The 25,998-nt window shown below is 40.9% G+C and overlaps 1 protein-coding gene across 8 annotated transcripts in view; it reads left to right on the forward strand.

Annotated features, from left to right (window-relative positions):
• Nucleotides 1–25,998, forward strand: part of LOC136871688 (centrosomin) — a 540,670-nt gene that overhangs the window by 296,613 nt on the left and 218,059 nt on the right. For all 8 annotated transcript variants that reach the window (XR_010859792.2, XR_010859793.2, XR_010859794.2 and 5 more), the window contains exons 3-4: nucleotides 2,473–2,663; nucleotides 20,805–20,978. Coding sequence is in view for 5 of the 8 variants with exons in the window: in XM_067145194.2 (XP_067001295.2) it covers nucleotides 2,473–2,663; nucleotides 20,805–20,978 (365 nt within the window). In the remaining 3 variants the exon portion in view is untranslated. The remainder of the gene's footprint in view (nucleotides 1–2,472; nucleotides 2,664–20,804; nucleotides 20,979–25,998) is intronic.

Genomic DNA, 25,998 nt, shown 5'->3' on the forward strand with positions numbered 1-25,998 from the left:
AAGGGAAATATGACTCGTGATATGAGAAACATAGGAATAGAAAAAAATCACAGTGTGATGGTTATCAGCCTTCTGTGAGAAGATGGCTTCAGAAGAAGAAGAAGAATACGCCATTAACGTACTCATTATCGTCAATATATTACATTTTTCGTGCTCTACCTCCCTTAGTTTGTGTCCTCATCTGAATCAGATACTTAACAAACATCATTTGTGCACATACTGTAGTACGAAAGAACTGTTTTTATACGATTAGTGGCAGAAATGATTTTGTATAATTCCGAAAAGTATGACGGCTTCGTACTACAGAACTTTATCCTTAGTTTTCTCACTTGGCTGGGGCATAAAATACCTCCACGGTACTCCCCATTCGTCGTAAGGGACGACTGAAAGAGGTGACATCTCATATGCTCTCAACCTTTGAACTATTGTTTTCTTCGAGCCCTGATAGTATTAGGTTTATGAAACCTAGGGAGTATTTCGTTTAGATGCACTTTTCTCTCCCTCTCTGTCGATACTTTCATGCCTCGAAGGGTCGAAACTTTTTTTTTTTTTTCGTTTCCTGATTAGAGTTACGTGAAAATGGCTAACACGTTATTCTTCCCCTTAAAATTATAATCACCACCACTGCCACCACGGGGATGGGAGGACAAGGACAGACTGAGCTTGAGCTCAGTTACTGTTTAAAGCAATGTCCCCGATGGTGCGGACAAATGAGGATTACAGTAGACTATTAGTTATAGACTTGTTTATAAACACATCGTCCCCGTCAATACCAATGCTTGTATACATATGGTTACGTTGCATTTTAATACAATATTACTGATTTTAGTGATAATTAATTTAATAAATGGTAATGTTATTAGCTTTACGTCCCACTAACTATTTTACGGTTTTCGGAGGCGCCTAGGTGCCGGAATTTAGTCCCGCAGGAGTTCTTTTTACGTGCCAGTAAATCTACCGGCACGAGGCTGACGTATTTGAGCACCTTCAACTACCACCGCACTGAACCAGAATCGAACCTGCTATGTAAGTGTCAGTAGGCCAGCGCCTCAACCGTCTGAGCCACTCAGCTCGGCTAATTAATTTAATTCATGGAGATTTAACATCGAGATCCTCCTGCACATCCTCTGCTACTACTTGTTCTTATACTTGGGTATTCTTTGGACTTTGGTAATATTTCATGGAGACTATTTACATAATAATAATAATAATAATAATAATAATATGGACACGCTGGGAAATCTGATAAGATGCTGGAATATCTTCTCTTGTTCTTTCTGGTCTCGTTGTCAACCTATTGCGATTCAGTATTTGATGTGAATTTGCCTTTGCTTTACGGCCGGATGCCTTTCCTGACGCCGAACTTATGCGCGGGGATGTATTCACAGTAGTGGGCGGTATGTGAGGTTTGTGTGTAATTGAAGAGAAATGTTTTAAGACGAATACAAACACCCTCTCCCCGGGTCAGAGGAATATTAACCTTCTGCTGTTAAAATCCCCAAACCGGCCGAGAATCGAAATCAGGACTTTATGAATTGAAGGTCTGACTCTGAAGCTTGCTATTCAGATGATGTTGGCGTATATGATCGTCTCCAGTTTTTACCCTTTGAGTGGGAGCGGCAGAATACATTCACGTATCCCCTACATCTTCCAAGAGGTGACTAAAAGGCGGACCAGGGGCTCTCGACTTAGAGTATGGGTTGGTGACTACAGTTCTCCTAGCTGAGTCTGGCATTACCTTCACTTGTTTGTGCCCGGTTCCTCACTTTCAGTATTTCTATTCAGCCTTTTTGGCCAACTCTTGTTCTCTTCCGACTCTGACAGTGTTAGGTTTGCTAGGTCTTGGGAGTCTTTCATTTTCATGCCCTTCATGGCCCTTGCCTTTTCATTGCTGATACCTTCATTCTTCAAAGTGTTGTACCTCTTTTTCCCCTCTGATTATTGTTAGTACAGGTTGGTTGCCCATTGTGTACTTTCTCGTAAAACAATAACCGCCACTGCCGTCTTCAAATCTAGTGGACAGAGCCGATTTTGAACCTGCCTACATGGCTTACATTGTCGGCCCGGAAAATAACAAAAGTCAAACCAGTCTGGGCAAATTAATGAATTTAGCACACAAAAATGAAAGCAATACCAAACTCAATTGGGATCTCGAGACAGTCTTGTCTGATTAGTGTTATTCCTCTGAGGAATTGAATGTAGATATTCCAGAAAACGTATTTTGTAGAATCACGAACATTTTCAGATTAAACTGTTAATCCTAACATCATATTATCATAGATATTCACTGGTGAGTATAATGTCTTCAGAGTTCATCAGGTTGCTGATTATGGGTTGTTAGACGATTAAATAGGCCGATTTAATCCTGTTGGTGTCTCACTAACGCCCTTAAACACGATGTTAATAAAACATTAATGTCGTCCTTGATACTTTTGATTTTACATTTTTATACTGTATTTTCTTTAATTTCAGTTCCTGGCCGATCACCGGGCAAAACACCACCTTTACGTGGGCATACTTTGAAAGAATACGAAGAGCAGCTAGCTCAGTTGAAGAAGGAAAATTTCAACCTAAAACTTCGAATTTATTTTCTGGAAGAACGAATGGGTCGTATGAATGCTGATGATAAGGAAGATATCATCAAGAAGAACATCGAACTGAGGGTAGGAAATAATTATATTATACTGAGTTTTGTGAAATAATCTTGTAGGAGAGAGTTGCATTTTATAGAAGCTTATATTTGTGCTCAAGCTTACTCTTACAGACCTGTGCAAATAAATTGGAACATCTTCCAGTTATGTATCTATTTCATACCTTTCATCTTTCTTAATAGCTTACATGTCCTCCTTCCTGTTTTATAAGTTGCATTAAATGATTTGGCATGGATTCCTTAAGCTCTGAGCATATATTTTAAGTTCATCATCACAGAGACTCTTATCATGCATATTTCTGTGGACCAGTCAAATTTTGAGAGTCTCCTTTTGCATCTAGCTCACATGTTTACAATGGGATCAATGTCAGGGGTGTTCCCTGGCCAATCTCGCACACAAATGCTGTTCTCACTGCAGAATTCCTTCACTTTCTTTGAAATGTGGCAAGGGACCAAGTCTTGCCAAAAAATTCTGTAACTATTTGGAAACTTTTGCTCGCAAATAATTCTCTTTTCCAGTGTTTCGATGTACTGGTCTCTTTTCACGATACCATAAACTGGCACTAAGGGTTCCGGGCCTTCGTGAATGAAATGCCCTCAAATTATCATCTTCCTGTGAAATTTTTACTGTGTTACTTATGTACTGGATTTGTTGGCTCATTTTCTTCCAGTGCACATACTGAACCCACACTTCAGAGTGACTTTCATCAGAGATGAACTTTATTCCAGTGTTTTGTTGTCCAATTATCATAATTCCATGCCTAGAAAATGTTTCCTGCACTTTATCCTGTTAGAAGGTGTTCTCTATGGAAGTTTGTGGGCTTTCCTTCCACCTGCCAGAAGTCTTAAACATTTGTCATGTGATTCACTCTTCTGTTGCCTTGTTCGCGAATCAGTTTCGAAGTATGAGCCTGGATTTATTTTCTTTCTTTGAGGACAAAGCCGTCATCGGTTTACTTAGTTTTCTTTTTCTTGCGACAATTTCCCTCTTTCTTGGGTGAAATTGAGCCAGTCTGTTTGTGCTGCCTACACCAACACACAATTTAGTAGCGCTCTTTGTGTCATAGAGGTGTACTGCAGTAATGCTACAATTCCACTATACATTCTGGGAGTCGTATTTATTTCAAATCACCGGGCGAGTTGGCCGTGCGGTCAGGGGCGCGCGGCTGTGAACTTGCATCCGGGAGATAGTGGGTTCGAATCCCACTGTCGGCAAGATGGTTTTGTGTTGTTTTCTATTTTCACACCAGGCAAATGCTGGGGCTGAGCCTTAATTAAGATCACGGCTGCTTCCTTCGAGCTCCTAGGCCTTTCCTATCCCATCGTCGCCATAAGAACTATCTGTGTCGGTGCGACGTAAAGCCACTAGCAAAAAAAAAAAAAAAGATTACAAATCACACAAGGTACCCTCAAAATTTGTCAAAAGTGCAACCTAAGATGGTAATCGCACAGAGCAATTGCTATTCAATCAACGAATAAACAACACGTAGGAGGCATGGGATCTAAGAATAAGTATTGTGTTTTGCACACTGTAGCCAACCATAAAAAAACATTGTTTCAATTACTTTGCACAGGACTGTAGAATATAATCTATATATACGAGGGCGAATCAAAAAGTAAGTTACACTTTCAAGTTACGGGCATTTATGAAACGACCTACACATAGGCAACACGGCTATGACAATATCCAGTGCAAGTTCACTTTTCCACATAGTCACCAAGAAAGTAAGAGATTGTAAACATTTCTAGGAACGGTCAACCAACTGTTCGATTCCAAATGTGTAGACATCACCTCCAACGCTATGTAACCACATGGAGACGGCTGCTTTCACCTCCTCATCGTTTCGGAATCGTCGTCCACCGAGATCCTTTTTCATCTTACTGAACACATGATAATTGCATGGCGCTAAGTCTGGACTGTGTGGAGGATGTTGCCATACCTCCCGCTTGAATCGCTGCAGCAGTTCGGTCTTTTGGTAGGCCGTGTGAGGTGTTGCGTAATCGTGCAACAAAATCACACCGGCGATCAATTTTCCCCGCCGCTTTTCTTTAATTGCCTTACGCAACCGGTTCAACGTTTGACGATACGAAGCCGAGTTGATTGTCGTGCCTTTCGGCATAAATTCCACGTGCACCACACCTCCATGTCAAAGAGCACTGTTACCATTACTTTTCCTGCTGAAGGTTGGACCTTGGCCTACTTTCGTGGTGGTGATGTGCACCCATTCCATCGATGTTCTTTTTGTTTCGGTGGTGAAGTAGTGTAACCACGTTTCATACTCTGTAATGATTCGCCGCAGAAACTCGTTGGCCTCCAGAGAATACCATTGCAAAAATGCCAGTGACGATTGGAAACGTTGTCCCTTGTGAACATCGGCGAGCAGACGTGGGATCATTCTTTGACACAGTTTACGAAATCCAAGATGCTGGTGAACAATGGAGAACACTCCGCCATGAGAAATATTCAGCATGCTGGCAATTTCCTTCAATGTTATGCCCCGATTCTGTCTAATGATCCTATCCACACGGTCAACATTTGCAACAGTACTGGACGTTGCGGGCCTGCCTTCGCAATATTCGTCCGTGAGATCCGTGCGTCCGGCGTCACATGGCTTACACCACTTTACAATACCTGGACAAGAAATTGCATTATCACTATGCACAACAGTGAGTTTACGATGAGTGTCCGAGCAATTGAGCCGTTTAGCCCATAGAAATCTGATCGTTGCACGTTCCTCCAATTTGGAGTGAACATCCAGTTGAAATGCCATCGAGCCTAGCCCGTTTTGTACACACAACACGACGGGATACCACACCAACCTTCATATCGGACGTGTCAGCAGTTACTGTAGCTTGTTCCGCATTGGCCACGGTCTCGAGACACAGTGTGCTCTCGCGGCGAGCTGTTGTAACTTACCTTTTGATTCGCCCTCGTATATAATTATATAAATCTTGATTGATTTTGGTTTTTTAGGAACTGTACACGATGGAGGTGTCGGTCACCTGTGCATTGTTTGTTACTGGATGAATCTGCTATTGTGAAATCTGTTCTAGTGTGTGTTTAGTACGGTCGTATTGACCGGCTCCATGGCTAAATGGTTAGCGTGCTGGCCTTTGGTCACAGGGGTCCCGGGTTCGATTCCCAGCAGGGTCGGGAATTTTAACCTTTATTGGTTAATTTCGCCGGGACGGGGGCTGGGTGTATGTGCCGTCTTCATCATCATTTCATCCTCATCACGACGTGCAGGTCGCCTACGGGTGTCAAATCAAAAGACCTGCATCTGGCGAGCCGAACTTGTCCTCGGACACTCCCGGCACTAAAAGCCATACGCCATTTCATTTTTACAGTAATATATAGGGATAGTAGCTTTGGGACTTAAGGTATCACATCATATACCAGGAGGTGGGAGGGGGAGAGAGATAGAGGGGGGGCTAGAGGAAAGTGATGTTCAGGACTGCCATGGATTCGAGTAGTCAAATTGGAATTTGCTGTCCTGTGCCAGTAACATGGTTAATTGTGCATGATTGTGTATATAAAACACAATTCTAGGAACCCATCAAAATTATGTCAGGATACTATAATTTCGGGTGGGGGCAGTAGAATAACGTCCACAATATCACCTGCCTATCATAAGAAGCAGCTAGTCATAAGAAGCAACTAAAAGGGACCCCAGGTGCTCTTAACTTGGGAGCATGGGTTGGTTGGTGACTACAGGGTCCTAAGCTGTATGCTGGCATTGCTTCCACTTACTTGTGCCAGGCTTTTCACTGTCATCTACCCTATCCGACCTTTCTTGGTCAACTCTTGTTATTTCCTTACTGACAGTATTAGGTTGCTGAGGCCTAGGGATTCTTTCATTTTCACGTCCTTCATGACCCTTGCCTTGTTTGGCTGATACCTTCATTTTTTGAAGTGTTGGACCCCTTTCATTATATCCCTCCGATTAGTGTGGTTCCCCAGTTTTACTTCCCCTTAACCACCACCACCTATTGTATTGTCCCTGTGACACACCTTTCATCACTATGGTCGAACCTTGTCACTATTAAATTATCTGAGAGGGCATTTTTTTCCCCTTGTCTTTCATTAAACCCTTTTTGAGGAACCAAGAATTTCTATTATTCATTTTCACAGCCCATGTTGTGGTTTCATATACAACTATTGCATTCCATTCCTGACATTAAAGTGAGTAAAAGGAGAGAAACTTCCTCCTTATCATATTCCCTTATTGCTAGATGGTAAATGGATACAGAAACATGGGGACTGACAAAAATTGGAAGGAAATACCTGATGGGTTTTGAAATGTGGTGCTACAGAAAAATGGAAACAAATAAAAGTGGTGGCAAGTGAAGTCTTAAGAAGAGTTGGTGCGAGGAGAACAATCCCTCACCAAGTTCTTCAGAGTAAAGCCCACTGGTTGATTCATATCCTGAGAAGAAATTGCCTGGTGCATAATGTCATTGAAGGAAAGTTAAGAGGGAACATGGAAGCCTGGGAGAAGAAGAAACCAGTTACATGATGAGAAAAAAAAAAAAAAAAAAAAAAAAAAAAGGAAGTACTGGATGTTGAAGGAGGAGGCTGAGGATAGAGCAAGGTGGAGACCAACTCAAAAGGACCTGCTACTTGGCAGAATACACACACGATGATCATGATTCTCTGCCCAGGTTTCCAGTTTATCTCCATTGGTATCTGAATCTGGGTATCCCCAAGATGTGCTTCGGCAGTTGTAATAGCCAAGGATGAAATTTACGCTCTGGTACTTAAAGTTAGTAGGTTCATCAAACGTGAAGTCAACATTAGGAGGCTTGTATACAGAAGTAACGCTAAAGTGTGGCGTACATACAGAAAGAATCTCAATGTCATCCCTTTCAGTTAGTGAGATTGATGTGATGTTTAGGTTTGGTCTGGTGAAAATGGCACTACCGTATTTATCATGGGGCCTTTCCAGAACAAGCTCCATGCCTGCGATTTTGGGTCGATGGCTGTTGTAGCCCCGGTGAGTCTCTTGCACTAGAAGAATGTCAGATTTACATTCCTTACACAAGTCAGCCAATAAGGTCTCTTTGGCACACGAACAACCCTCAATGTTTATCAAGACTATAACAAGTGGTCTTAAAAAAGACCCTTTAGGAGGATTACTACTTCTGTGTTGATCGGTAGTGGAAGAATCCGCCGCTGCTAATTTGCAACGTTGCCCAGGGTGCGTCCGATTGTACTGATTTTTCATAGCGTAATTTATACAATCTTCGGGGAGGCTTCTTCCGTGCACCCAAAAGAACATTATTATTATTATTATTTCGGCTTGTGCCGGTAACATAATGGGCTGACTCGGCCTAAGCAAGTAGTCGCCCTCTTGATTATGAAACTACAGGTACATATATGTACAAATATTTACAACAGAAATAATTACAGCATATACATTTATACAATAACTACAAACAACTTCAGACTTCTTATGTCCCCGTTTTGGGAATCTGTTCTTCAGTATTACTGGAACTGCGGCCTGGAACTTCATGCTGTTTGGCGTGAGTCAGAGGAAAAGTCGTTCCTAGGAACTTTCGCACAATGTGGCAAGTGCTCAGGAGGGTGGCTTTCTGTAATTCTGCGTATGTGTGATGATGCAGGTTTAATGCGGCCAGAGAGCTGTGCAAGCATTTTGGAATAACACCGGTACATGATATTACTATTGGAACTGTGGTGACTGACTCTAGTTTCCACAGGCGCTGTAGTTCTCTTGCCAGTTCTGTGTATTTTGATATCTTTGTGGCTATTGTTGTTTGCAGATTGGAGGTATTTGGACAAGCAATTTCTATAAGGGATGCGGATCTTTTTGATTTATCGATTAGAATAATATCTGGCCTATTGTTGCTGAGCGTGACATCGGTTATGACTTCTCGGTCCCATAGGAGTTTATATGAAGAGTTTTCGCGAATGGGTGGAGGTGTATATTTCCAATATGCAGTTGATGACTGAAGAAATCCACATTTTACAGAAAGTTTCAGGTGAATGTTATTTGCTACCTGATCATGTCGGTGCTTATAATCGGTGTTGGCCAAGTGTGGGCAACCAGAGGTGACATGCTGTATGCTCTCTGTAATTCTGGAACAGCGGCAGCAGTTGTCTGAGACAACTGTTGGATCCTTCATGATAAATCTACGGTAGTTCCGTGTAACAATTACTTGATCTTGGATGGCCAGAACAAATCCTTCTGTTTCTGGGAAAAGACCGGAGTAGGTCAGCCAAGCGTGCGACGCAGGTTTGTCGATATGAGGCTGATCCAGTTCATGCGGGTATTTCCCGTGAAGAGGTTTTTGCTTCCACATGGCCATATTCATCTTTTTTGTAGGTGGGGTGGAAACAGGCATTTCTGGCGACGACAGATTGAGAGGTGTATAGTTTATATCAGCTCTGCAAACAGCATGATGAAGACACGATGTATCAGCTCTCGAGTGAAAATATTCTCTTAGACTTGATATCAGATTGCTGTGTAAATTGACAATGGATAAGAAGCCCATACCACCTTCTGATCTCGGGAGTGTAAGACGTTCGGTTGCAGATTTAGGATGGTGCATATGGTACCGGGTGAGTGAAACTGCTGTTTTCGTTTGTAACTGCTGAAGTTCTGTTTGGGTCCATTTTATGATACCAAAGGAGTATGTGAGCAGTGGTACGGCGTACGTATTGACTGCTTTGGTAAGATGTTTAGCTGTCAGTTTTGATGATAGTACCATGTTGAGATGTGTTATATATTGCTGCGTGACATTTCTCTTGATGTCGGCATGTTTCATACGAGTGCTCTAATGAAAACCGAGGTATTTGTACATTTCTTCTTCCTCCAGCTGTTGTATGGATTCGTCGCTTAAACTCGAAGGTGTCCCTTGTGCTGAGTAGGATCCTCTGATGACAGTTTGGGTTCTGCATTTGTCCAATCCAAACCGCATGCCTATATCTGAAGAAAACGTCTTGGTAATTGAGAAAAGATGTTGGAGATGGGGTTTGGTAGAGGCATACAGCTTAATGTCATCCATATAGAGTAGGTGGCTGATTTTGAATAGCTCTTCTCGCTTATTCTTAATGCTAAATCCATACCCACTTGTGTTCAGTAGGTAGGATAGTGGATTTAATGCCATGCAGAACCATAATGGACTCAATGAGTCCCCTTGGAAGATCCCTCGTCGTATTGGTATGGGTCTTGTTGCAACACTGCAGTTTCTTAGAGAAACATGAAGTGAGGTGTTCCAGTCTGCCATTACCGTCTTCAGGAAGTGAATGATTGAGGGGTCAACTTTATATAGTTCCAGAACATGTATGAGCCAAGTGTGTGGTACTGAATCAAAGGCCTTTTGGTAGTCAATGGAGCACGTGTATAGGTTCCTGGATTTATGGTGTGCTTGTTCCAGGACCACAGTGTCGATAATCAGTTGCTCCTTGCACCTCTTGGTATTCTTCTTGCAACCCTTTTGCTCCTCGGCAATGATGTGGTTTTCCTCGCAGTGTTTCAGAATTCTGTTGGCTATTATAGATGTAAATATCTTATATAGAGTAGATAGACATGTTATAGGCCGATACTTTGCTGGATTTTGCAGATTTTCATCCTTTGGTTTCAGATATGTGATGCCAGTGCACAGGAAAGCTGGGAATGTTGCCGGGTTGTCTAAAAATTTCTGGAAATGTTGAGTCAGAAGGAAATGCGTACATGTAAATTTCTTGTAGTAATAATTGTGTATACGATCATTGCCTAGGGCCTTCCAGTTCTGCAGTTTCTTGATGCTCTGTTGTATTTCTCCGATCTCAACAGCCTTGGTTGCCATATGCTTTACTTCATTAGTTCTATCTTTCAGTTCACTGATCCAATGGGCTTCCGCATTGTGCTCTATTGGGTTCGACCATACTCCCGACCAATAGCTGTGAATTTTTTCTTCGCTGGGCGTATTTCCATCTTGTGCTGCATCTTGTGTTCTCTCGTTCAGATTGTTGTAGAACTGTTTCTCATTTCTTTCGAACATTGCGTTCTGTGATTTTCTCTCTGTGGTGTTTTGGTATCTTTTGAGGCACTTGGATAATGCGGCCAACTTTTGCTTCATGGTTTCGAGGGTTTCTTGTAGTACTGTGCTTCCAGGTTCCTCCAGACTCTGCCTTGAACTGATTTTCAGAATTCAAATAATTTTGTTATTTAGGCGTTTCCCTCTTACTCCATTCTTGTATTGCTGCAGGCGATTCACGTCCTGGCGGATTTGGATGATGCGTTCTTTCAGGCGTTTTCCCCAAGGTCGTTCTCTCAATTTTTTCTTGACAGACTTCTTGTAAGGCAAAAATGGCTTTCCATTGTTCAGTCGTACTGCGGCAAGTGCTGCACAGTATATAGCAGTATGTACTTCAGGGAACGTCTGATGCTCTTTCAGATATTCTGGCAAGACTTTCAAATTAAGATCAATGATTTTCCCAAACTTTTTGGATGATTGCTGCCTTGGCAATATGGGTCGTTGTGTAGGATCGGTACCAGAATATTCTAGAAGGGCCTTGTAGAATTCAACATGTGTCTTGTCATGGAGGTCAGAGTTATCTGAAAGTATCACTTCGGGAGTACTTGTATGTACTGTTATATCAGTATCAGGTGGACTGTTAACCGTTGAGTCAGACTCGGTGCTTTCAAGATGTGGAAAGAGTTCTTGTGTTACTTCTTGTCTGATTCTACTAAGAACAGGACCCGGGATCAAATTGTTCTTGATGACTGATCTTCGTTGATCTGCAATGCGCTGTTCAGTAACTTTCATTGTTGGGTACTGATTTGTAAAGGCTGTGTATAGTTGTTGCCTATATCCTGCAATTTCAGTTTCAAGACGAGTTATTCGAAGATATGCCCGCATGATAAATTCATTCATATCATTGTTCCATTTAATGCGTTTTTTTGGGCTTACTGATACGAGAGGTTGTACTTAGCACAAAAGCACTCGCACCCGGTGCGGTATGATCGTCTTGAGCTACTGTAGCTTGTTCGGGTGACCCGATGGGAGGCCAGCAGCTTACACTCCCACCACCACCGGCTCGCATGCTGTCATCTCTAGCGGTGGCTCCAGAGATGCCCTGGCGCACCTCGGGCAGCGGCATTTTCCGAGGCACAGTTTTAGAACTCTTCATAGTTGATTTTTGCTTTTTATAACCTACAGCCAGGTGATATGATGTTCAGCCGCTCCATTGGAGAGAGACGCTGACCACTTTGCCGCTTGCTGCAAGTCAGACGCAAAGTGGATTTGTGTCGGTTCTTCCGCCTACTCTGCCATTGGGATATGGCCTCTTCTGCCGTTGAAGCCGTTGATCATTTTTCCTGACACCTCAGTTGATCCGCGGGTGTTTATTTGGCGAAGCCCTATTTGCACCTGTCCTGCATATCTACACGAGCTTCCCCTATCAGCCATTGGGACGCGCCGTGTCGGGGTTGAGGGCCCCCACCCCAGTGTCTTACGCAGGGTTATGCCTAGCTCTTACTAAATTCAGAGCTAAACCCCCACGTAAGCTGACCGGGCACGGTTTTTATTATTATTATTATTATTATTATTATTATTATTATTATTATTATTATTATTATTATTATTATTATTATTATTATAATTATAATATAATTCGCTGGGGGCATCAAGGACCACGTTAAGTCTTGTTGCATTTGACACTGAACTTGGCCTTCTTTAGAGCCCAAATTTCCCTCATTCTTTGTGAGTGAGTCTGCTTATGCTCCTCTGTCCAAGGGGCACCGTTTCTTCTCTTTGGTTGCTCGTCTCGGTTTAGCCCGTTCGTCAATATTTTCTTGTGGAAGACATCTCTGTTAAGGGCGTCTTCAGCTGAGATATGTAGCCTTTGCAGGTCTTCTTTGGTATTTCTAATCCAGGGAATTGTGGTTTTGGGATTTGAATCAAAGAAGTGGAAGATTTATTTCGTTAACTTTCTTCCATCCATTCTTTTCAGATGACTGTAAAATCATGCCCGTCTTTTTCTGATTGTGTCAGTAATTTTCTCTATTTTGCTATAGACTTCCTTGTTGGATCTCTTTTGATGGATTCCATTTCTGTACTTTGATCCCAAGATTCCTCTCACAATTTTGCGCTCTTTTTTCTCCATTTCTTCAAGGAGTCCTTTGTTGGCGTTTAGAGACAGGGTTTCGGCTGCATATAGAAGTACTGGCTTCAGAACTGTTTCATAGTGACGTATCTTGGTGTTTTGGGAAAGGCACTTTTTGTTGTAGATTGTGCAGGATGTTTGGTAGGCTATTTCCAGTTTGTGTACTCGCTCCTGAAGAGCTTCTTTGTCCAGTCCATTTTTCATGATGATCTCACCCAGGTATATGAATTTGTCTACTTGGGTGATGTCCCCGTATTTTGTATGGAGTTTTGGTGGGGCCTCTTTGATGTTAGTCATTACTTCTGTTTTCTCAAACGATATCTGCAAACCAGTTTGTTCGGCAATTTCCTTTAACGTTCCAACTTGAGCCCTAGCGGTTTCTTGGTCGTTTCAGAGAACAGCAACATCATCGGTAAATGCTAAGCAGTCTGTTGTGATCCCCTTGGATTTGGCTGCTATTCTTAATGGACTGTAGTAGTTTTCTTGTAAACTTACCTGCCAGGTTCTGATGATCTTTTCAAAAACGCAGTTGAAGAGTAACAGGATAGCCCATCACCTTGTCAGACGCCTGTTTTGATGTCAAAGGAATGCGAGAGACTTCTGTGGAATTTCACCTTGGATTTTGTATCAGGGTGGCTCTAATTAATGCCAACAGTTTCAAATCAACTCCAAATACATTTAAGATGTTTAGCAGGACTCCCGATCAATGGAGTCGTACTCTTTCTTAAAGTCCACAAAGACAGACACATACTGCTTGGACCTTAGTGTACATTATCTGATGATCATTTTGAGATTTTGGATCTGTTCGGCTGTTGAGCGACTTCTTCTGAACCCTCCTTGGTATTCACCTATTTGATGTTTAACTTGTGTTTCCAAACGCTCCTGGATGGCAAGTGATAGAATTTTGTTAAGTCACGGGTAGCAAAGATATTCCTCTGTAGTTGTTGATGTTCTTCATGCTGCCTTTTTTGTGTAATGGATGGATCAAAGCTATTTTCCAATCTTTGGGTAGGGTCGCCTTGTTCCAAATTTCTTCTGTTTGCTTTTGCAAGATATCAAGTGATTCCTCTGGGGCATATTTCCATGGTTCTGCTACTACTGAGTCTTTCCCCCGGAGCTTTGTTACTTTTGAGACGGGGAATGTGGCGCTTGATTTCATCTCTGTCGGGTGGTCTGGAATCTGGGTACCTGAGTAAGGGTTCCTTGGTCTCGATGGGGCTTTGCGGTTTAGAGCAATTAAGTAAATTCTTGAAGTAGTCTGCCAGAATGCTGCAATTTTCTTCATTTGACGTCGCTAGTGTGCCGTCCTTTCGTTAAAAGCATAGGGATGGTGGTTTATAGCCAGTGAGTTTGTGTTTTAAGGCTCTGTAGTACTCTCTGCCTTCATTCTTCCTAAAGTTTTGTTCTATCTTTTCAATGAGAGATTTTTCGTATTTACATTTCTCAGATCTGAACACCCTAGCTGCTTGGGCACGCTGGGTTTTGTAGGTTTCCCAATCATTTTCTGATTTCGTAGAGTAGTACTGTTTCCACGCATTGAGTCTTTCTTTGAGGACTGTTTTGCAGGTACCATTCCATCAGGCATGCTTTTTGCTTCTCTTGATTTCTGCAACGTCTTTGGTGGCCTCAACAAGGAGACTTTTGGTGTTGTTAAAGTCACAGTCATTTGGTCTAGCCTTCTCCTGGAACTCCTTGACCCTTTGCCGAAGTTTATCATTGTCGAAGCGTGTGAACTGTTTTGTTGTCTTCCTTGTGTTTGCGGGAATTGGTTTGAATTTGATAAGAGACATATAGTGATCTGATGCCACATTGATGCCTTTCTTTACCTTGACATTCATAATCTCAGGGTTGTTTCTCCTGGAGATTGCAACATGATCTATTTGGAACTCTCCGAGAGTTTGGACGGGAGAACGCCAAGTCATTTGGTTTCTGGGTAGATGGTGAAAATGGGTCGACATGACCTGCAGGTTGTGATTTTCGCAAATGGACACCAGTCTTTTGCCGTTATGATTGGTTCTTTTGTGAGCAGGGTAATTTCCTATAACTTTCTTGTACTTCTGTTCACGACCTAGTTGGGCATTGAAGTCACCCAAAAAAGCTTGACATGGTGTTTGGGGATTTTGTTTAATTTTTCATCCAGTAGGTCCCAGAAATTATCAACTTTATCTGGATCAGACTTGTTCTTATCGTTTGTAGGAGCTTGTGCATTAACTAGGGCGTAGGTTTTGGTCGCGCATTTAATTGTGAGTATAGACAATCTGTCATTCACTGGTTCGAAATTTGCAACCCATTTAAGGATCTAGGTTCTAACAGCAAACATGGTTCCAAGCATCACAGCTCCATTGAGGATTCCTCTTTGCGCTTTGCTCTTGAAAAATCTGTAGCCTTCGGATTCAAAATCTCTTCATATGGGTACCTTGTTTCCTGTAGGGCCATTGTGGATATTGATTTTCGTGAAGAGCTTTGGTGAGGGTTTTCAGCTTGCCAGTTTGTGTAAGTGAATTTATGTTGAAAGTTCCTAGAATGGTTTTGGATTTTGGCCTGAGTTTTTGACTCTTCGGGGTACACCGAGATGCTCCGAATTGTCTCTTGCATGATGTCGAGTCTCCCCCAGAATCCGAACGAGACTCGTGCGCTGTGGCGTTCACGACGAGGGATTTATCCGAAGATTTACCCCCCCGGGGTATGTTTCTTGAAACGTTGTGCCATCATAGTTCTTGACTTGACTTTGCTTTGGACGGGTACCAATCCTTTTACAACTAGGGTTGTTAGCCCTAGAGGTCGCCTCAAGATGTTTTCTGGCTTATGGTCATTTACCAATCTTCGCCGTAACCCTGGCAAGGGGCGAGTTTTTTTTTTTCACGGTGGTATTTTAGCTTATGTCTCAAGTGTTATTACAATATTATAAGTCCACCTGTTCAATACAATACAATATGATCCACTATTTCATATGGTCAAATATTTTTTATACATAATACATAAAAGTCAAAGGTACATGTTTCACCCTCCTTAGGGGCATCATCAGCCTATATCAATCTTAAAAAATAATAATAATACATATACTTATAAATTATAGGTTAAAATGTTGAAAATGGTTTCGTAAAACCATTTTAGCTTCCGCAATTCCAATGGGACGCGCCCGATGGAGGTAACTGGTAAATCCCCACACGGGATTATTATCATTCTTCTTCTTCTTCTTCTTCTTATTGTTATTATTATTATTATTATTATTTTGGAAACTGTGAAAAGGACTGCTTGAGGCCATGTACATACCTGTGAAGCCGATCTTTCAACATTTTTCTGTAATCAACAGTTCGCCAAACTGCTGTCGGATAGTGTTATTTTTGAAGTGGTTGAGTTCATATTTCCATGACATGAGGCAGCTTGCCTATGTCTGCTCTAATATACACTGACTGACAGAGCAAATGCAACACCAAGGAGTGGTCAGAACTTTATGCCAATTGCAGGGTAGATTACGTCACTGAGGTATGCTCATGATGTGAAATGCGCCGCTGTGCTGCGTACGTAGCAAACGATAAATGGGACACGGCGTTGGCGAATGGCCCACTTCGTACCGTGATTTCTCAGCCGACAGTCATTGTAGAACGTGTTGTCGTGTGCCACAGGACACGTGTATAGCTAAGAATGCCAGGCCGCCGTCAACGGAGGCATTTCCAGCAGACAGACGACTCTACGAGTGGTATGGTGATCGGGCTGAGAAGGGCAGGTTGGTCGCTTCGTCAAATCGCAGCCGATACCCATAGGGATGTGTCCACGGTGCAGCGCCTGTGGCGAAGATGGTTGGCGCAGGGACATGTGGCACGTGCGTGGGGTCCAGGCGCAGCCCGAGTGACGTCAGCACGCGAGGATCGGCGCATCCGCCGCCAAGCGGTGGCAGCCCCGCACGCCACGTCAACCGCCATTCTTCAGCATGTGCAAGACACCCTGGCTGTTCCAATATCGACCAGAACAATTTCCCGTCGATTGGTTGAAGGAGGCCTGCACTCCCGGCGTCCGCTCAGAAGACTACCATTGACTCCACAGCATAGACGTGCACGCCTGGCATGGTGCCGGGCTAGAGCGACTTGGATGAGGGAATGGCGGAACGTCGTGTTCTCCGATGAGTCACGCTTCTGTTCTGTCAGTGATAGTCACCGCAGACGAGTGTGGCGTCGGGGTGGAGAAAGGTCAAATCCGGCAGTAACTGTGGAGCGCCCTACCGCTAGACAACGCGGCATCATGGTTTGGGGCGCTATTGCGTATGATTCCACGTCACCTCTAGTGCGTATTCAAGGCACGTTAAATGCCCACCGCTACGTGCAGCATGTGCTGCGGCCGGTGGCACTCCCGTACCTTCAGGGGCTGCCCAATGCTCTGTTTCAGCAGGATAATGCCCGCCCACACACTGCTCGCATCTCCCAACAGGCTCTACGAGGTGTACAGATGCTTCCGTGGCCAGCGTACTCTCCGGATCTCTCACCAATCGAACACGTGTGGGATCTCATTGGATGCCGTTTGCAAACTCTGCCCCAGCCTCGTACGGACGACCAACTGTGGCAAATGGTTGACAGAGAATGGAGAACCATCCCTCAGGACACCATCCGCACTCTTATTGACTCTGTACCTCGACGTGTTTCTGCGTGCATCGCCGCTCGCAGTGGTCCTACATCCTACTGAGTCGATGCCGTGCGCATTGTGTAACCTGCATATCGGTTTGAAATAAACATCAATTATTCATCCGTGCCGTCTCTGTTTTTTCCCCAACTTTCATCCCTTTCGAACCACTCCTCCTTGGTGTTGCATTGTCACTGTCAGTCAGTGTATTTTCAACATGTGTTTCATCTTTGTGCGGTGCTTCAACAATTAGAACACAAGCTTGACATTATTAAATAATTCTAGATCTGTACTCCCTAGTAGGGCCAAAATTGCTATTACAAACTACCATCTAAATTGTTTCATTTTATTTTTTCTGTGACCCCACTTGGTAGCATATAGGAAAACCCTTCTTTAAACAGACTGCATTAACCTCAAAACTATCCTGTTACGTCTTGTTACATCTAGGGTTCATAGTTATGGAATGGGGCAATGACGAAAATAGCTCTACAGAAGTTAGGGAGACTGGCTTCAGGTATCTTTGATAACCGTAAGAAGCTGGTCATTATCAGAATCTTCATCAGTCAAACAATCTAGCTTCAGTGAGACTGGGAGTATGTCCGACCACCCTCGTTAAGGCAATCCAAAGTCTATTGGGACACCACAGCTCATAAGTGCCATAATACAGAGAATTTTCCAAAATCATGTGCTTAAAACAAGTAAAGGCAGGAAAGGTGAATGTATCTAGAAGAACATTGTCCAGGATGCTAAGTAGTGATCTTGCTCTGAAAGCACTTTGTTGCAGTTCCAGTTAATTCCTAACAACACAAACAGAGGCTGGTCAAATACAAAGCCTTACTTAATCAGTATGTACAAAATGGTCATCGGAAAATTCTCTTTACTGATATGAAAGTTTTTGCATTTGAAGGGCACTTTTCCCATCAAACTGATGGGATCTCTGATCTCTATGTCCCAGTTGCAGGACCCCAGTTGGAAGCATAGATGGTGACCTCAGGGCCCTTCGCTGAGTTCTCGCATAGCTTCCATTTACTTATGTCAGGCTCCTCTCTGTCATCCATCCTACCTGACCTCCCTTGGTCAACTCTTGTTCTCTTCCGATCCCAATGGTATTAGAGCTTTTGGGGCCTAGGGAGTCTTTCATTTACATTCTCTTCATGACCCTTGTCTTTCTTTCCCCAATGACTTCTTTTTTCGAAGTGTTGGATGCCTTCCATTTTTCCCTCAGATTAGTATTAATAGAGGATGGTTGCCCAGTTGTATTCCCTCTTAAAATAATAATCACCACTCTGCACACAACAGTTTAATCAAAGAACAAAGAGTAAGCTAGCAGTTGTGTTGCTACCTTTTCTGTTTAAGTACGCTATTATCAATTCTTGTCTGTCACGTGTATGTGTTCTAGAATGACTGGTAAACAAAAGTGCTTAGTACCAAGTTTTGACAGTGTGAAACAAGTGTGTGAAGAATTCGGTGTCAGTGAATAAACAGTGAGGAGTTTAGCGTAACGTAAAGCAGAATTTTTTGAAGATTGTCGCATCGGTTGAAATATTGTCAGAAAGGAAAACTATGAAAAAGTTGACACTAGCAGATCTCAAGGAAGCTCTTTATCTTTGGTTTGGACAGAAGCTTGCAGAGGGCTTTTTTTTTTTTATTTTTATTTTTTTTTTATATATATATATATATATCAGATCCAATGTAGAGTTAAAAAGCTTTATGGTTTCATAATCGTCTTAATATTGCTGAGCAGTTTTCTGCTTCCAGTTGTTGACCATCTCGGTTTAAACGTCGGTATGGCATCACGGTAAAAGTCTTAGTGGTTATATGGTGGCTGCAATGCTGTTCAATGACAAGTTTCATTCCTTAATTGAAAGAACAATCTGGTGGCAACAGAACAAATCTGGTCTCTTTTGGAAAATGATGCCTTCAAAAACTTTGGCATGCTAGTTAGAGATTTCTGTCCCCAGTTTTAAGACAAGTAAAGAAATGCTAACGATAATGACATGTTCAAATGCATGAGGTTCACACAAACTTAAGTTGACAGTTATAGGCCGAGTGAAGAAACCACACTCTTACAAGACATGAATATGAAATGCTTTTCTTGCAATTATCACCATCCTAAAGCTGGATGAACCAGTCACATCGTTTTCAGACATTTTGTGCTGTGTATGATAAAAAATGTACACATGGAAGTTAAAGATTTTCCTCCTAAAGCTGTTGCACCCTTGCACCCATCAAAATCAGTTAAGGTATCAGACGATGGCCTTTTTTGTATACTTCTTTCCACCCAATGTAACTTCCCTGATTCAGGCAATGGATTAAGGTGTAATATCTGTAATCAAGTGAAGATACAGAAAAATGTTGATTTGGTTTATCCTTGCAGAAGACTGCGTTGAATCTATCACAGAAACACTGAAACCGTGGATGGTGAGAGATGCATTTTTTTTTCAATCTGGGAAGTTTGGAACAGTGTGTCTCTTATTATCTTGACACATTCATGGTCAAAATTATTGGAACAAATGAATGTTCTGGAAGACAACCTATAAGTAGAGAACGTCTCAGTCTGTTATTGCACACCAGATTTCGGTAGAAACAAATAGCATGGGAGGAGTGGTGTGGTTGTAATGCAAATGATGAAGTGTAAAGCTATTAGAAGACCATAACATCGTCAAACAACTGCGCAATGCATACACTGAGGAAAATGATAGGGAATCCGACGATACCAACAAACTGTTGGTTGAGATAGCACATGCGAAAGTCTCATCATTTACTATGATGGAAGCAGTTGACACTTTGATCAACTTCTCTGAACAGCAGGGCTGTGATTACTATAATTTAGCAAATTTAAGAACAATCAAACCTTGTGTTGGAAAAATGATTACAAACTATAAGAATAAAAAATAAAAACAAAGAAGATTATGTCTGTATTTAATTGAAAATAACAACTTGCTGTACTGTAGTGTAGTATAGTGTAAATGGATACTTGAATGCTTTTAATGCTTGTGCTGCCACTTAATTTTTCAATTAAAATAATGTTCCATTATCTGTGATTTTTTATTTTATTTTCTGTGAAGCCCCCTGACATTCATCAGCCCAGATAATGGAATTTCTTGTATATAGTGAACATATACTTTGTACCATGGACACTGTAAGATGTGGCTCTTCAGTTATGTTTACTCTAATGTACTGTATGAGATCCCCACGTTTCAGAACAGTTGAAGTAACTACGAGTTTTGTAGCACTTAAATGGGTTAGTAATAACTTACCAGCCTGAAGTGGTGGTGTTATTTTAGAGTTAAGGTAGAACCTCAAATTTCTTGTAGGTTGAATTTGAATTTTATTTAATCATTGTCAGTTATCAGTAATCTATATGGCCTACAAGCTGAAATTGATCTGATTCTTCAGTGAATAACTTTTTATGTTCTATGATTGCAGGTAGAAGCAGAATCATTACGTAAAGATGTGTCCGATAAACAAGAGCTGGTCTGTCATGCTTCTAAAGCTCTTGAACTTCTTGAAGAACAACACAAGAATAAATTGAAGGAGATACAGTGTGAACGGGAAGTAGAGAAGGGCATATTTGAATCTCGTATTCAAGAATTAGAGAAGGTATTGTACTTGATCTTTTACTGTCTCATTTAACTCCTTAGTCTTTCAGCATTAAATTTCCCTGATTTTGGTTTTGCTGTTATGTGACGTTTGCTGAATTTATGAACTCTACTTCCGTTTTTTACCCATAATAATGAATACGATTGTGGATGGATAATTACTACCCCCACCATCTTTAAATGCATTAGCAGTGATAACTTGGCATTTTGTTAAGTAATTTCAGTATCTTATTCTTTTTTTTAATTATTAAATCAATGCAGACTGTATAATGATCACATGATCAAAATAATATTTTTATGCATAGTTACATTCACAAGAACTGAATATAGACCAGAATTTACAAGCAAATAAACATAATCAGTTTGTAAAAATGTTTCAGGAGTAATTGGAGTATTACATAGAGATGCTTTACCATTTAATACTTTGAAGTTGGTTTACCACAGTCTTAGCCAGTCATACTTGTCCTGTATGTGTTGGATAGTACTGATTGTGAAACTATAGTTTGAAACCATTGTAGACTTTACAAAATAGAGCTATTGATATTATTTATGGACTACATCCATTGACACTTAGAACAGAAATATACAAATTATTTTAAAAAATCCCTTTGAATATCATTATAAGATGTTCTTCCAACATTTTCGAGGAAATAAATACTTTAAGTGATAGTAATTTCAACGTAAATTTTAACAAACAGACTTATAAATGTAATAACTCAACAAAGATCTATGCTACATTATTCAAGCTCAACTCAACTAAATATTGTACGAAAAGTGTCGCATATTACAATATTTAAAAATTGTAATAATATTCCCAAATCTATCAAACTAACTAAAGTCTGACTGCTTTAAAAACAAAATCATTTTTATGGATGCCTATATTGCAGGTAAATACTGTTTATAAATTAGTATTCAAACTGTATTACTGTTATTATTAGTGGGCTATTCCATGTTTAGTTCCTATTCTGTAATAGGCTATAATTGTGAAATTTGAAAAATACAAAATGTCTGTACTGCCCCTTGATCTGAGCTTCTAGCTCGTTATGGTCCTGATTGATAGGTAAATGAATGAATGAATGAATGAATGAATGAATCAATCAATCAATCAATCAATCAATCAATCAATCCAGCAACTGCTTCACTTTTTGAATCACCAAGGTTTTAGAGTTTTATTGCTGCTGTTAAAATAGTTTCGATTAGTCACATTTAAGGTGAAAGAGGGGCAGGGGTACACCTTTATAGTCAAATAATTTTTGCTTTATAGACACTTTCCTCTTCAATCTGATTGGGGAAAGATGTTTCCCCATTACCTGTAACATGTAATATGTTTCTACATGTCCATGAACACTATGTGATCAAAAGTATCCGGACACCCTCAAAAACATACGTTTTTTATCTTAGGCGCATTGTGCTATCACCTACTGCCTGGTACTCCATAGCAGCGACCTCAGTAGTCATTAGACATTGTGAGAGAGCAGAATGGGGTGCTCCGCGGAACTCACGGACTTCGAACACGGTCAGGTTATTGGGTGTCACTTGTGTCAGAAGTCTGTAGGCGAGATTTCCACACTCCTAAACATCCGTAGGTCCACTGTTTCTGCTGTGATAGTGAAGTGGAAACGTGAAGGGACACGTACAGCACGAAAGCGTACAGGACGACCTCATCTGTTGACTGACAGAGACCGCTGATAGTTGAAGAGGGTCGTAAAGTGTAATAGGTAGGCATCTATCCAGACCATCACACAGGAATTCCAAACTGCATCAGGATCCACTCCAAGTACTATGACAGTTTGGCGGGAGGTGAGAAAACTTGGATTTCATGGTCGAGCGGCTGCCCATAAGCCACACATCACGCAGGTCATTGCCAAACGACGCCTCGCTTGGTGTAAGGAGTGTAAACATTGGACGATTGAACAGTGAAAAAAGTGTGGAGTGAAGAATCACAGTACACAATGTGGTGATCTGATGGCAGGGTGTGGGTATGGTGAATGCCCGGTGAACGTCATCTGTCAGCGTGTGTAGTGCCAACAGTAAAATTCGGAGGAGGTGGTATTATGGTGTGGTCGTGCTTTTCATGGAGGCGGCTTGCACCCCTTGTTGTTTCGCACGGCACTATCACAGCTCAGGTCTACATTGATGTTTTAAACACCTTCTTGCTTCCCACTGTTGAGCACTTCGGGGATGGCGATTGCATCTTTCAACACGATCGAGCACCTGTTCATAATGCATGGCCTGTGGCGGAGTGGTTACACGACAATAACATCCCTGTCATGGACTATACAATGCTTAGTAAAGCTAAAGGTTCCACCTATTCAATACGTTATCGTAATGGTCTATTTAGAACATCACATATTTATTTAACTTATCATAAAATACATCTTTGGTACCGGTTTCGGCAATCCACTATGCCATCATCAGCCATTGAGTTTTTTTAGCAAGGAACATTCAAAAATTTAAAAATATGCAATAGCAAGTCCTATTCTTACATGAAAAACATTAAAAATATAGCTAAATAGCATAGGCCCATTGTACTATACAAATTAACATGTCTTTTTTGAAAAATACAATATTATGTAGTGCATCTAAAATTATTTTATATATAATTAGCAAAGTCTATGATTTGGTATACCTTATGTACAATAGAATCATGTAAAATTGATAAAAGAATCTACTTTTTTGCCATTTAACCAGTTTTTAAAACAACAAGTCCTATTTTACATGGAAAATATTAAAACATAAGTTACTTGTATAACATAAAAAAGGGTTAATACTAACTAGCCAAGTTTTAATATTTTCCATGTAAAATAGGACTTGTTGTTTTAAAAACTGGTTAAATGGCAAAAAAGTAGATTCTTTTATCAATTTTACATGATTCTATTGTACATAAGGTATACCAAATCATAGACTTTGCTAATTATATATAAAATAATTTTAGATGCACTACATAATATTGTATTTTTCAAAAAAGACATGTTAATTTGTATAGTACAATGGGCCTATGCTATTTAGCTATATTTTTAATGTTTTTCATGTAAGAATAGGACTTGCTATTGCATATTTTTAAATTTTTGAATGTTCCTTGCTAAAAAAAAAAAAACTCAATGGCTGATGATGGCATAGTGGATTGCCGAAACCGGTACCAAAGATGTATTTTATGATAAGTTAAATAAATATGTGATGTTCTAAATAGACCATTACGATAACGTATTGAATAGGTGGAACCTTTAGCTTTACTAAGCATTGTAAAATCTTGAGTCAATACGGACAAAAAATGAAGTTTTTAATACTAAATGTCATGGACTAGCCTGCACAGAGTCCCGACCTGAATCCTATAGAACACCTTTGGGATGTTTTGGAACGCCAATTCATGCCAGGCCTCACTGACCGACATCGCTACCTCTTGTCTCGAATATTATTACAATATTTTTTTTTTTTAAGTCCACCTGTTCAATACAATACAATATAAACCACTATTTCATATGGTTAAAATTTATACATAATACATAAAAGTCAATGGTGCATGTTTCACCCTTCTTTATGGGCATCATCAGCCATATCAATCCTAAAAATAATACATATGGAGTCTTTCTAATCTTATGAATTATGAATAATGATTTCGTAAAACATCTAAAACAACGATAATGCACCAAAGTGTTTAAAAAAAAAAAATTACAGTTTTTGAAGATTAAAACGTGGTTAAACATGAATATTTGAGAGTTTAAAACTAGAATGGATCCTTTTGTTATATATCATTAAGACTGTGACGGCCTTGAGTGTAAATACAATCAAAGGGGGATGTTTTTTCAATTCCCATAGTATGAATCCAAGATGGTAAAATCACTGTCAGTTATTTAAAACGGAAGTGTGAACGTAATAAACATGTTAAAATGTGTACACGGTTGATATATCAGAAAGTAGAAAAGAAAATAGAACTTTATTGGAGGCGTTGCTAATGATAACGTATGTCAAAGCTAGCAGGTTTCAGTAATTACTGTATGTTGGTAGTCAATTGGATCCAGACGGTCAAGTTGGTGTTATAACCCTGTTGAAACATTTGTTGGAAGAAATGATAGAGTTATTTTCGTACGGTGCGTATTAAGTACGTCGGGCTGTTCCAGCAACGCTACCTCTTCTCAGTGCAGCGCTCCGTGAAGAATGGGCTGCCATTCCCCAAGCAACTTTCCAGCACCTGATTGGACGTATGCCTGCAAGAGTGGAAACTGTCATCAAGGTTAAGGGTGGGCCAACACCATATTGAATTCCAGCATTACCGATGGAGGGTGCCACGAACTTGTACGTCATGTTCAGCCAGGTGTCCGGATACTTTTGATCACGTAGTGTATGCCACTTGCTACATAAGTTGCTGTCATAAGTTTGTTGTTCATTTTCCATAATTTTAATTTGCAAACATGGTTTTCATAATTCAAACCCCCTGTGGGTAGGAGCAGTAGTAAAACACCCACGCTATCACCTGTCTGTCTTAAGAGGCAACTAAAAGGGGTCCTAGGGGCTCTCAACTTGGGAGCATGGGTTGCTGACTATGGGGCCCTTAGCTGAGTCCTGGCATTGCTGCCAGGCTCCTCACTTTCATCTATTCTTTACAACCTCCCTTGGTCAACTCTTATTCTTTTCTGACTCCGACAGTATTAGAGAATTTAATAACACGTTCTTATTCTTTTCTGACTCCGACAGTATTAGAGAATTTAATAATACGTTTATATATTTCACACTCTTAATCCACCTTGTCAGTATATCTCATTTTATCATCATTAACATCGGTACATGTTTTGAGAAGCTTCAACTACTGCTTCTTCAGCAGTGTAAATTACCAAAATATTCTTGAACTTGCTTCATATTCAGTATATACACCTCAAATACTTAAGCTTGCCTCATTTACATAATTTTAGATGTACATAAAACTGTTGAATTTTATTTATTTAAAGATCTAAAACTGTTCTAGAAAGCCAAGAATAATGGCCAAGAGGATTTGTCGTGCTGACCAGACGAGTCCTCATAATCTG

This window comes from Anabrus simplex, chromosome 4, assembly GCF_040414725.1.
Source record: "Anabrus simplex isolate iqAnaSimp1 chromosome 4, ASM4041472v1, whole genome shotgun sequence".
NCBI classification, from domain to species: domain Eukaryota; kingdom Metazoa; phylum Arthropoda; class Insecta; order Orthoptera; family Tettigoniidae; genus Anabrus; species Anabrus simplex.